General features: G+C 40.3%; 1 protein-coding gene across 21 annotated transcripts in view; it reads left to right on the forward strand.

Moving 5' to 3' along the window:
• The window catches only part of EPB41L3 (erythrocyte membrane protein band 4.1 like 3), a 96,977-nt gene that overhangs the window by 19,771 nt on the left and 63,255 nt on the right, over positions 1–13,951 (forward strand). For all 21 annotated transcript variants that reach the window (XM_015618923.2, XM_019005705.1, XM_015618927.2 and 18 more), the window contains exon 2: positions 11,005–11,228. In XM_015618923.2, the coding sequence (XP_015474409.1) occupies positions 11,016–11,228 (213 nt within the window). In that variant the 5' untranslated portion in view covers positions 11,005–11,015. The remainder of the gene's footprint in view (positions 1–11,004; positions 11,229–13,951) is intronic.

Raw genomic sequence — 13,951 nt, forward strand, 5'->3', positions numbered from 1 at the left:
AAGCTCTGGGGAGCATGGAGATCCCAGAAGAGGTATAAGGTATAAGAACCTAGCTGTCTGATGCCATGGGTTTGGTTGTTTAGGCTCACAAGATTTTAATTTGTTTGGGGAACCAGTGGTTTCTTGATGCAGTGCTCCATAGTGGAAAGTCTTTTACTTGATATTGCAGGAAGTGTTTTATATTCAAAATTGGCATGAATTCTCAGGAGATTAAAATCTAAATACGAAATTAATAATCCATTTCAGAAAATCAAAAGCTATTATAATAAAAACACTGTGGTGCCTCACCATCATGTAGTCTTAATGCACCAGACCCATTTAGAACCTTCAAAAGTTGAAACACAGGGTGTAAAATTAGTGTTAGGATGGGAGGGAACAAAAGGAAAAGAGGAAGATGAAGCAGGAGCACATTTGTCCTTGGGCCTCAGCATGATGGCTCTCATCACACAGAGCTGCCTTAATTTAACTAGGACCCAACATGAATTCAGGGTGGTTCCTCTGCATTTTTTTCACAGCCTGTGACTTCTTCCTTACTTTTGCATCTGCCTGAATTTTTGAAGTTTTCTCAGTTGTTTTAATCCAGCATTGAGGAACACCTGGAGCTCCTAGTGATGGAGAGCAAGCGCTGCTCTGGGATGTTATGAGGAAAGCCATTGCTCAGGCATCCTGGCTTGCATGACCCAGTCAGACATCTGCCTCCAAGAAGAAATGATTCATGACACCCTCAAAAAATTGCTTTTAAAATGCTCAGTTCTGGGGAGGTTTATGGAAAACCTGCTGAAGCTGAGCATGCTGGAGGGCAGCAGTGCCTGTGACTGCCAGGGCTGGGAGCTGGGAGCAGAGCTTGCAGCCACAGTGCTGATTGGTGTCTTGCTGGGAAAGAGCAGTGGTGGACACTGGAAATGTCTGTGGCCAGCTGAAAGAGGCATCAGGCAACTGACTGCAAAAGGTTTATCTTCCTTTCTTCCATCTCTGAACCACACTTGGAAAAAAAACACAACTGTGAATTCCCTCCAAACCATAAAAACGGGGGAAAACATTCAGTTGCTGAAACAAAATCCAAACAAACCCAAACAAAAAAAAAATGATACTGCTGCATTGCTGTTGCAAGTAATAAGCTAGGGAGGGCTTAATTTATTAGACAGTTCTTCGTGGCTTTTTCAAGCACTCTTCAGTAAAATAAAGCAAAAAAACCCCAGTGGTTTCATGGCTGGATTCTAATTAATAACATAAATCAGAAAAGTTGAGGTGACATTTTTAAATTACAGTTCAAATTTTCTTTTACTTCATAAGCTCTTCCATCACTTGAGCTGGAATGAAAAATGTCTGGTCAGAGGGAGTCAGAAGCCCTTGGAGGAGATGGGCTTGATGCTCTGATTTGTACCTTGTCTGCTTGATACTCTTGTTTCTTTGAGGTTAGGCAGGTCACCAGCTTGGGAGCACTGGAGCACAGTCTATTTAGGTACTGCATGAAACAAAAAATATTGTTCACAGGTGTTACAGTATTTCGGCCTGAGGGTAGTGTGATAATGTAGCACACCTGCCATGTGTCAGCAACCCCGTGATACTCTTTTTTTTTTTTCCTCTTCTTCTTTTTTTTTTTTTAAAAGTTTGAATTGTTCCATTTTCTGCTCAATATAAGAGAATATGAACTTTAATGATGTGATGCCTGAAGCACACTCAGCTTCTGTGACATTAAATAGTGAATGGTGCACAGGGAGCCCCATGTGAACATTTGTCTCCAGAGCAATTTAGAAAGGTCAAAACCTCATGTAAATGTAACCCAAGTAATCAAAGTCACTGTTTGCAGAAAATCACCCTATGCCATTGAGGGCTGTTTCTTGCCTTTTTAGTTTCTGAATGAAATATTTATCAATTGGTTGTAATCAAAGTACAAGCAGTTTTGCTGTGGGTTTTGTTTTCTGCCAGGATTTTTTCAGTGAACTGTGGAAATGGGGACTGGAGTTGGGTGTGTTTCTATGCAATTCTCTCATGACCAACATCTGTGGGATGTTGCTGTATTCTCCATTATGGGTTTCTTCATTTCCTTCTTCTCCTCCTCCTCACATCTGCCTCCTGCCTGTAATTCCCTGTTGTTTCTCACTATACAGATTTGCTGAGTTATTTTTGTATTATTTCTGGTCCCCCTTACCTTCCTGCAATGCAGTATTTGTGTGGATTAAAGCTTTTTCATGAGTGGACAGTTTGCTGAGGTCTGTTGTAAGCAGCAGTTTGTGTTTCTCAGGAGTTCTGCTTTCACCTTTTGGGTTTTCTTTGTGGTGGCACTTGGGTTTTTTTTAAAGAATAAAACAACAGTCTGGTTTGGCTTAAATTGTGCATTTCTCTAGTTACACCCAGCGCTCTCAGAGAGGTGTGTGCTTGCCAGCTTGTGTACGTGAGCTCTTCCAGACAGGAGCCATCTGCAGGAACTGGCGTGAGTGGTGGGCAGTGGCTGTCATCAATCCTGCTTTTGGAGCTGCTGGATGAATCCTGGCAGTGGGGGATGAGGGGGGCAGAGCCAGCCCTCACTCTGGATGCAGGGAAGGGTGCAGCAGTAGCAACTGCACCCATCGCCTGGAGACCTGAACAGAGAAATTAGTGGGGAGAATGCACTTCCCTTATTCCCCTGGTAAGTCCTGTTTGCCCCTGGGAAAAACTGCTTGGATCAGCAGGACAGGAAAAAATGATCCAAAACATGTTACAATGGCCTGATTTTTCTCCTCCTGTTCAGAAATTAGGGTAGCCTTGGGGAGTTCTTGGTGTTATGACCTCCAAAAGGTGATCTGGTGTTTTCAGGGAACCTGGTCAGATTGTTCGTAAACCTTGCATGCACTTGGGGCAGCAGAAATGGCAGTGGTTCTGGGCTTTATTGCTGTGTGAAGCCCCCCATTCAGAGAACAGAACAGACACAGGTAATTGCATTGACTCATAAAAATTAAAGGTAAACGGGAGATAAAAATGTCACTTTGTGCTTCCAGGTGCTCTGAAACAGAAGTGAATATATTCATTTTGTTAATTTAGGGCTGTCAACCCAAGTGGAAGGGGTAGAAAAATAGACAAAATCTCCAATATCTTATGCTTTAAAAAGTTGCAAACAGAATTTTGTTGCTGTTTTTTTATCAGTACGTAAGTGTCCCATGATGACACCACACAGCTATACATAACCTCTTCTTGACTGTCATTATAGCTGGTATGCTGTCTACTCCAAATCCCACTTGATGCCAATCAAGTTCTTGCTCTGCTGTTAGCAAATATGTGATTCCTCTCTGTCTGCAAGAAGCTTGAATGTATTGCAAGGCTCTTATCAGCCCCTCTTTCTCTTCCCTTTCCCAGAGTAAACATCCAGCTCCTTAAATGTTTTTCCGTTGGTCACACTTTCTAAAGCTGCTACTGTTCTTCCTGCTCCCTTCTTGACACTCTTTAGTGCATATTTTTCAAAAAAATATGAATCTCAAACTTAAATATAATATGCTGTATACCTCTCCCTGGTGCTGCAGAAGGCAGAACACCTCCAGCATTGTCACACAGAAATTCATCAGACGCTCATGCTGCTTCATTTCTGCTGCCCAAACCACATCTTCCTCATCACTTTCCACTTCTGAGGTCCCCACTTCTGCTGCCATTACCCTTACAGGAATGTAGTCAGATTCAGCACATAGGTAGTTTTCTTTCTGACTGCTTTGCTCTTCTTTAAGTCAGGTGAGGATGTCAGTGGTGTATCCCAGCCTCGGCAGTGTGATACTGAGCATGGATCAGGCACTCTCTACTCATCCTCATATAGCTGTGATTCCTGAAATCAACAAGTTTTCACAGGTTGTCATCATGGTGCTGATAACTTTGAAGGCTAGTAGGCTAGGGATTGGGTTTTATTAATCACTTGTACACCTTTCTGCCCCCCGCCCTTCCTTTTTTCTTTGTGATAACATAAGCTATTTCGGTAGTTCACTCATGAAAAAGTCATGTGGGACTGTTTTAAAAGCCTTTCTAAAGATAGGCTCTGTCATCTGTACTACTCTACTTCCTTTTTATCAGCTGGGACAGATGCCCTGTCAGAGAGAGTGAGAGAGGCTTTACTCTAGTTTGACGTGACTTTTTGATACATTCATGTTGGCCATTTGTTGTGTTTTGTTCCTAATCTCATTATTTTTACAGGATTAGAAATCCTTTAGCGGTGTGCTGCAGTAACTTTGGTTTAACTGGCTTTTCTGCTCCCACTTTCCTTTGTAAGATTGGGTGCTGTGTTTAGTCTTTTAATTTCTTTTAGACCTTACCTGGCCTCTCTGGTATCTGCATAGCAGTGGTTAATGGTTTAAAGATGATTGATGGTGGTTCCCCAGCACTGTAGGGACATTTTCACTGCTCCTGCTGACTTGAAACCACGTGGCTGACTGATGTCTTTGTTCTGTTCTTCTCTTACTCCATCCAACCTGAACTTGCATATCCTGTGTGTCAGATGAAATATGCCCCCATTATCTGGTCCCAGATAATGAAGAAAAATAATATTTATTTCCCAATAATAAAGAAAAAACTTTCTCATGTTTTGTAACAGGCCCGGTTTTCCTTCTAATGTATTTATAGACTTTCTTCTTACCATTTGCCACATCTCTTGCTTAATTCTCAGACACTTGGCATCCTAGTCTTCATTTCTCCTTTTCATCCTGTTCATCCCTGAGTCATGTGTTCCTGGTTCTGCTTTGGTGCACAATCCCTTTTTGATATATCCCTCCCCTTCCCCCAGGTCCTTTCAAAGCTTCTGACAGTTTCTGTCCCCAGGCTTGCTAGGTGAAGTTTCTCCAGAAACACTCATTTTCATTTTGTGGTGGTGCTATCAAGGGGTGCATGTGTGCCTGGGATGAGGGAGTTTTGGGTCCTTACAGATAACTCTTGTCTGCAGTTCCCCTTTTGTCCCCTTTGAAAGGTGTGTCTGGTGGTTTTAAGGTGCCTTCTCCATCTCCTCCAGATTACATTACTCCTTCCTTAGATGTCGCCTCTGGTTTTCCTTTCGTCTTCATCAAGAAACTTTTAAGAAATCTGTATCATGCCCCTTCCTAGAAAGCCAAAGAAATATTTTAGATCATGTTGTATCTTGCAACACCTCCACCCAGCTTTTTTTATTATTGCTGATTAACACCTCCCTGCCCTCCCTGCAGTTTCCCTCCTGCATCTATGCTTGGGCCCATGTCCTCTGCCACCACATCTGTGAAGTCATTTAGCCTGGAGCACTCTCTGCTGGCACAATGGCAGCTCTTCCAGATGCTTAGCACCTTTCTCCATTGGTTTTCCTCTTGTCTCTTTTGTTATTTCTTTTTTGACTTCATTTTTGTTTGGTTGGTTTTTTAATGTACTGACTCTCACGGGTTTGTGCTTATATGTGTACATTTAAGACGCAGTAATGAGCTCTCAGCACAGCCAGTGCATTTGTGCATTGAAACATAAGGGTTGCTGGGCTGGAGCCTCACAGCCAGGTCAGATAGGGGTACCCATCAGTGCCCAAAGGAGGGCTCTTGCTTCCCCCTCCCCATCCTGGGGAGATCCAGCCCTCCCAGCAGAGCCACCAGGCCCCCAAAGTCACCTTGCTGCCAGCATGAGAAAGTTGACAGGAGTGATGCAGTGGGGAGGGGGCATCCAGTGGCCGGTTTTGGGGTTGTTCCCACCTGTGTCCATTCAGGACTCATCTCTGCAGTCGTTTTGGCTTGTTGGTATCTGCTGAAGTAGCTGTAAGGCCAGGGAATTGCCTCCTCTGCGAGGCTTCCAGTTGTTGCTGGCAATGGTGATGGGTCAAGAAAGAGCTGATTTTAACTCTTGGGGACCCTGTGCCAGCTGTTTGTGGCATGGGTGCCTCCTGCTTGTGAGGCTGAAACTCATCCACATTAAAGAGGATCAACAGAAAAAGATCATTTTCCTAAAAAGGAACCCAGCTGGAATAAGTGAGCTGAGGTTCAGGCAGTTTGATGGAAACAGTTTATATTTCAAGCTTAGAAGTCGGCGTTCTGGTGTGTATTCTTTTCTTGAAACATATATTGGCATTTCTGTCACTGCTCATTGCAGCAATATTGTTCTCCATATGCTCTTCTCATCAGCATCTCATCGTTATTGGATAAATATGTCTCTCATTATGCAGAACATTATTTTTGAAGTATGGAATCATTATTTTGTTACATAATTTCCAAATTTGGACCTTTTGCAAGGATTTATAACAATCTTCAAGAATTACTGTAATTAAAGGAGAACTTTATACAAAGAGAATTAATTAGATCAAAGAAGCATTTAAATGTAAATCATTAATCCGCACATTACAGGAAATAGTTAGTGGCTATGTATAGTTCATTTAATTATACTTGGTTCAATTTTGTTTTCTCATTACATCACAATTTATTCAGAATTAATTTGCAATTTCTTGTCTAATGTGACTTCTGTTTGCTTAATATAGCAGATATTTTCACTAGCATGTATTTATATATAAATAAAGGTTTATTAATGACTGCAGCGTTAATTAAACTGTGGGCTCTGCTGTCAATTAGATGTGAATTTTGTTGCTCTGTGGATGCAGCCCAGAAGGTCTGTGCTCTGAAAACGAGAGGTAGAGTGTCAAGGTTTTGAATGTATAAATTTATGCAGTATTGTGGGGTTGTCACGTGCTGCAGGGGACCAGGTGACCCAGAGGACAACATGGTTTTGGTTCCCTTATGAAGAAAAGTTACATTCTCTAAGTCTACAGCCAGTAATTGGTAGTGGGAACGGGAATCTCCCAAGCTGCAGTAGATTCATAGCTGAAGGAAAGAAGGTCTAGGTGTTGTGTCAGGTTTTAGGATGCAGGGGTTTTGCATAAGTGGTTTGCAGGTTTTGTAATCCTTATGTAATGTTTTAGAGTAGTGTGAGGGTAGGAAAAGATTTATTGTCTGTGATTTGGTCTGCATTATATATAAAATTACTATAGAAACCATGTTGATTTTTGAAGTTGTGTTTTAATACTTTGATAGTATATTAATATCTCTACTCACCTGTTGTCAGCAGCACTAAAACACTGACCTTTTAATATTTTACTGATATTTTTATTTTACACTGCTGAAAGTACATATATTTTTAACTTACATTTTTAGTAGTAGGTTAAAATAAGCTACTTATGGGCTTTTCCTCTCCCCCACCCCTCTCTTTAACCAAGAGACTTAATTTTCATTCTGATTTTCATTCTGCCACCAAATAAATGTACTTTCACCTCAGAATCTATGCTATTACTATCCAGGAATAGCAGCCCCTGTGTTAAGTTTGGACTCAGCTAATCTTTTGGAATCTTTGAATAGTGGGTTATTAAGCCAAAGTGTAGCTATCCAAGAGCACATCTGGCTTGCATAGTATTACCTCATTTGTATAAGGTAGTGCTCCCAGTTTCTCTTCTCTGCTTTGTTTTCTGTTTGCTGGAAAGGGGAATTTGATACAGAGGCTGTGCTGGAAACAGAAAAAGTTGAAGGAACTTGAGTGTTTTCTTTCTTCCTGTGCTGAAATTCTCATTAGAAGTAATGGTTTTGATGCATAGCCAGTTATAGTAAATAAACTAATCAAATAAGAATAAGAAATTCTCAGCCAGCTGTGTGCTTGATAAATGTTTAGGCACTACCAGCTATTCTGTCAGGTTTGCTGCGTGCAAAGAAAAGGTAGAGTAATATTTATGTTGGTAAATTTCTTAAGATTACTGTTATTTCTTTCAATAAGTGAAATTACCTCTTCCTAGGAGGATTGTTGTGCTACTTATAACAAATGAAATGCTGTCAGAGTTCATGCGGATAAGCAGCTGTTTGCTGAGGAAGGCAAAACAACTTACTGGTTTGCACTGAGAGAGGAATGTTGTTTTCTACCTTGTAATTTAGGTATGTTCAACCCATGCTAGATGGAAGGAGATAAATCTTAACAATCCTGTCATCTGAGGAGTTTGTAAGAAATGGGATTTGCAATGTGTTTGCTTTGCTTCTATTTACACCTGTAAGAGAACGGTGTGAGAAGAATAGTATTTTGTTCTCAGTATTTGTTGTTAAACGTGTTGCATGCGTGGGGAAATAAAGACATTTGGAAATGGCAACCTTGGGTTAATTAAATCCATCTGCTGTCTGACTAACGATAGTAATATTGTATCCAGGGAATCTCTTACACTGAAAGATTTGATAAAGCACACAGGATTTTCTAATAAAGCACTCTTAAAGCCAGCAAGAGCTCAGGGAACTGGAGGGAAAACCAGTTCCTCCTAGAGAGAACTCAGTGCTGTAAGGCTATGCTTCATGCAGGAATGTCCCAGAAGAATGTGACAACCACATTTGTTGTTCCCTGAGATTCAAAATTGTAACTGGCAGGGAAAGTAAAACTTGTTTACATCTCATGCTACATGAAGCTGTGGTTTCTGGGGCCAATTTAAATGTCTGTTTCTGTGCTAGCAAACAGCCAGGATACAAATGTTCATTAGGAAAGAAGCTACACAGGGTGCAAAAATGAGCTTTCAGAGGCATAGTCATGCCTCTGAAGCTGAAGGAAGACAGACTTTTGGTAAGTATTGGATGGAAACCTCATCCTATAGGGAATAATACCTCTTTCTAAACAGCAAGTATGATAGTTACTTTTTATTTACACTTCTCTAAGTAATATCAAGATGGGGGGAAAAAGTATTACAACTTGCTGTATGCATTCACTCTTTGTATTGCTCATAGGTGCTTTTTTGTATTTGAGAAATTACTTTTGTAGCTGTAAGTTAGGTTTTGGTAACTTATTCATATTTTCTGGAAAAGAAAACTGAACATGTAGTTTGAGTTTATTGGAATAATTACTTGATTAATTTGCATTTCATGTCCTCAAACACTTGTGCAAAACAGGGTGGGGGTGGGTGGAGGCAAACTTGAGACATTCATGGAGACCTGGGTGCTTTTAAAGCAAGGCAAATATAATGAGTGTCAGATGAAGAACAGTTTATTCTATGTGAATTTGACAGATGGGTAAAGCAAAACTCTGAGAGATTAACATTGGTGTTCAATTTAATGTTTAAAGCATACAAAAAAGAATGGCTTAGGAGAATTGAACATGGAGGATGGGTTTGCATGATCTACATTGGAGGAACTTGTTTAGGCTTCCTTCATGTTGAAGTCGCTCTAGTATGTGATTTATCTCAGCTTAAAGCAGGAATTTAAAATAGGTCAGATGAATCCCTCTCTGAAACGTCTGTTTTTCTGCTCTGCATTTAAAGTGACTATCTCAGATATGGACAGCTGAAGTTTGATTAAACTAATGCCTTTCTCATTTTAAGAGCCAAGTTAATTATTGCTTTTCGTAGATGCTAAAGACAATTTGTTAAATAACAGATTTCGAAAAGTATTTTTTCATACAGTTATGCCAGTTTGAGTGTAGAAATTTACAATGTGTTTCTAAACAAGTGTGTCACATGTTAGTACCTTGAAAATGTGTCCTGAGGCCTGAATCTGCCATGTATGCTTTCTAATTCCTCTCTCTCGTGCTGTTTTGGCTGGCAGGGGGTGGGAACACGCACCCCCCTCCTCACACACAGTGCAGGAGCTGAGCACAGGCTGAATGCTGTGACTTGCTTCGCTCCGGAGAGCTTAGCCTTGAAAGTGCAGAATACACAAGTGAGTTTGAAAATAGTAATTGGCCTCGCTTAAAACATTTTTTGCAAGCAATTTAGCTTATCAAACATTTAAGTGAAGAAAAAAGAGAAAGGTTTGTACTTTTCTTACGTTCTGTAATAAATTTGCTACTGCTAGTAAGCATTGTGGTATATGCTAGGAGTTCATAGTGACTCCCTAGCAGGTGAATTAACAGATGTATGTTTTGTGGAATCACCTATAATTACACAGTAGCCATGGTTACCAGGTTAAAGAAATCATGTCCTGATGACTAACAGAAATAGATTGCAGCAGACTGGTTTGTCTTCAAGTTGCTTAGTAGCAAACTATTCAGGAATAAGTTTGTGAGGTCTGAGAACATATGAGTAACAAACATAAAAGCACACTCCCTTTGCTGAACTGATGCAGAGTCTGCTTTTTCAAATCCTTGCTTTGATAAAAAAAATCACATTTTTTTTTTAAAGTTGGGGTTTGCAAGTATTTAGTTTGAGAATTGGGTGTAAAGCACATATTTGCAACCAAACTATTTAATGGAAGCAGTTAAAATTTTGAATGAATATTGCTAATATTTTTATTTTGATTTAGTATTGGACAAAGTACAAACACAGATTTTTCCCATTCAATGAAAGTTGTATTTCCTTCATTTTAAATCTAACACTTAGAATGACTTAATGGAAGTCTTTATGTTTCCTTTTAGATGCTCTAACACTTAGAAATTATAGAAATGTAGATGAATTCAAGTGGGAAGGACAGAACTGGGTTTAAGGGCAAATTTATGTTTGCACTGTTTTTGGTGGACCCATTTCAGATCTTTCTAGTATTTATAGAATCATAAAATCATTTAGAATGGAAAAGACCTCTAAGATCACCTAGTTCAACTATTAATGTATTGCTTAGAAGCATCAAAAGTTCTTGAGTACATTTCCAAAAGGGAGTGCAGATGCTGATGAGCTCAAGTCCTGTTGACTTCAATGTAAAGGACAAAAGATTTAGTGTTTCAAGTTTCCTCATGGTTTAGAAACCCAAACTCCACTGGGTTTTGTTAGATTTAAGGCCCAATATGTTATTCTTCCTTTATGAATTATGACGTACCTATCCTGTATTTAACTTGCATGTAAGTCCTATAATGCCTGTGTATTACTCTGTAGAATGAGATTTTTTGGCAACATGTTTTTTCCCTAGCGTATGGATGCATTTAGACCTGGTCTTTTGCACCAGGGAAGCTTTCCTAGGGATCCTGGTTGGGCCAGTGTGATAGGCACTTAAGTTTTAAAGGCTGAGGATATTAAGAGTAAAACTTTCTGATCTTTCTTCGTTTCGTATTCCTGGCTTACAAATTCACAGCTATGAGATTGTACTCAGTAGGTCTGCTCACCGTGTCTTGCAGAATAACCAACCATGACTACAGAATCGGGATCAGACTCAGAGTCCAAGGATAAAGAGCAGGATCAAGAGGAGAGCCCTGCTCAGGAAGGGGCGGCAGAGACCCAGCCGCAGGAGCAGCAGCAGCCTCAGCAGCCGCAGCAGCAGCCGCCGAGTGAAGAGCACCAAACCGCGCTCGAGCAGTTCTCGGCTGTGGCAGCGCACAGCACGCCAGTGAGAAAGGAGCAGGTAAGGCAGCCCATGCACTCACGCTCTCTGCACTCAGCTGGCTGTGTGCCCACCTACTGCTCCCGGGAAATAACCAGCCTGGCACGTTAGGAGTGCAAATATATATCCAGGCACGCACGGAAGGGTGTTCGATGGGATGCTGTAGATCTGGGCTGGCTGGTCTTTCGCATTTAAAGAAAAATAGTTCTTGTGCAGAATGTTTTTAAGTTCAGGGCAGCTATTTCTGCCCCTAGTGCTTAAATAGGAGGGCAGTCTCATTAACTAAGAGGGGAACATCTTCAACCTTGCGTTTGCATTAGATAGTAAACAGTGTCAGTTTTTATGAAGCTGAAAATGTTTTCAGAGTTCATTCCTTTTGACACCTGCTGAACACTGATTTCATGCTTGCTTGTCTGATGTGTGAGCCATGAAGAATCTGTGGTGCCTTAAGTTTCTCATGGGTCTGAAATGACTGTGTTATAATTACTTGAGCTATTCATGTAATAGGTTTCAGAAGAGCTATTACGCGCTTTTCCATTTAGTTCATTGTTGCACTTATTAAATTTGCGGAAGCTGCTTTCTTCTTTCCGTTAATAATTTCCAGTCAATAGGATTAACAGGCATTTTTCTTCATGGGTAAGTGACACACAATTAATGAGGTACCTGCAAATCGCTTCCCTTAGCTCTGTAAGGTTATGACCCTCATATGATCACATTTACCTTTGGAGACTGGAATAAGCCAGTCATAGCTCCTCCTCTTCTCCATCCTTCTAAAAATGCTGGCTGTTTGAAGTGTGCTCCTGTTCTTTTACTTGGTTGGGGTAGACAGTGCTGTCAAAGCAATTTTGATCTCTCAAATAGATCAGAAGTTTCCTGTAATTAGTTTGGGGAAAAGAAGAAAAGCTGCTTGTCCAAAAGTGATAGGTGTTGAATAAACTGGTCGTTGATTAAAAGTGTAATTCTATCAGTCTTAGGAGTAAGTATTATTATTTATATAGTTGTTTTTCCAGACATCTTCAGTAATCTTTCCACCTCAAGTTTCTTTTCATATTAAAAATGTAAAACAAATAAGCAGCAACAACAACTACACCAAACCCCAAACAACAATATAGGCCCAACCCCAAAATAACCACAGACACACAAAAAAAACCAAAAACCAATTAATTTAGACACCAAGCCTTTCTATGTGTGTTTAGAGGTGTGAGGTGCCTTTTTTCCCAGAGATCACCAGTGAGATTGCTTCTGTAGAAGGCAAGATAGAAGAGCTGGGTTAGTGAAAGGGGTATGTGACACCTTCCTGCTGGGATTACCAGACTGAATCCAAACACCCATGGTGTAAGCAGACTGCCAAGTCCAACTGCACTGATAGGCCCAGTGTATTTCGTAGTGGCTTAAGTGGCTGTATGTCAGGAAAGGAGCACTTAAATGCAGCACTAAGAGACAAAGCTGTTTGCAATAGTGTCATTAAAAAGCCAGAACCTGAAGGATCTTGCTCCCTGTCTTACTGTTCAGTGAGGGAGTGGCTTTTTCCTCTTGCTTGTATGAGAGAACCATGGGAAGGAAGATTTAAGTTACCAGTCTGTGACAGTCGCTTTTCTTTGTCATCCTATGCACATGAAACCCCCCAACATTTTATTGTAGATGAATAACCTTTTCCTATTGAGATTAACAGGTATTAAAGTAATGAGCCCTTCCTATCAGGTGTAGTGATGCAACCTCACTTTCTGCCTGCCTTCCTGTCTCTTCGAAAAAGAGGAGGCAGCAAGGTTGGGCACCAAAGTTTCTGAGCAACTACCATAAGTAAACGGGATGAATGTGTTTTGCAAGTGTGGCACTATCACTTCATTCCCCAGTGAGAAACTGCAAAGCATCCAAGATCATTACTGCTGAATCCCATGACTCCAGAGGCATCCTTTGAGAGGAGGTCCAGCTTTAGAAGGGCTTGAACATACCGTATCATACATGAGAGAGATTATGCTCAAAAAATGCAAACCCTGGAACAACTTCTGCTGCATTAGAATTTAGTCCTCAGCACTTAAAAAATATTTAAAAAACAGAGAAACCACAAAAGAAACAATGCAGAAATACCTGGGAGAAGAATTTAGGAGAAAATAAAGCTATGCTTGCAAAGTACAAAATAATTCTCTGTGTGCATAGGTCTTTCACTGGCCATTTTTTTTTTTCCTAGATTCCAGTATGTCAGATTTCTTTAGGAAGAAGAGACTTAACACAGTCTGAAAGTACCTCAATGCCTGAACATGTCAGGATAGTTTGGGGGAATCTTCTCTAATAGTTCTTGGCATGTTTTGTTCTCCAGACAAATGAGAGGAAAACCTTTTTTACCTAGACACATTCCCCTGATCATAATGTAAATAGGAATCTTAATAACAAAATAACCTCAATAATATTTTTTAATATTTATAAATAAGCAAAACTCTGCAGTAGTCTTGATATACTGAGCATCTTTATGAAGGAAAATAATGACTAGTCCATTGGGATTCACAGAAATTGCTTGCACGCTGGTATGGTTCTAAGGTTTAAATGGATGATGGGTGTCCTTGTGGATTTTTTTCTCAAGCAGCTTTTCTGTTTTCTGGGAAGAGATTAGTTCCATGCTGAGATATTTTGGTTGTTTTTTGTTTTTTTTTTTTTTGAGCACAGTGCTAACTTTCACTTGAGAAATGTAATGAGCCACTGGGTAAGACAGTGCATTTTTTCCCCATCACTGGAATTACTTTTTTTTA

Source organism: Parus major, chromosome 2 (genome assembly GCF_001522545.3).
Source record: "Parus major isolate Abel chromosome 2, Parus_major1.1, whole genome shotgun sequence".
Lineage (NCBI taxonomy): Eukaryota > Metazoa > Chordata > Aves > Passeriformes > Paridae > Parus > Parus major.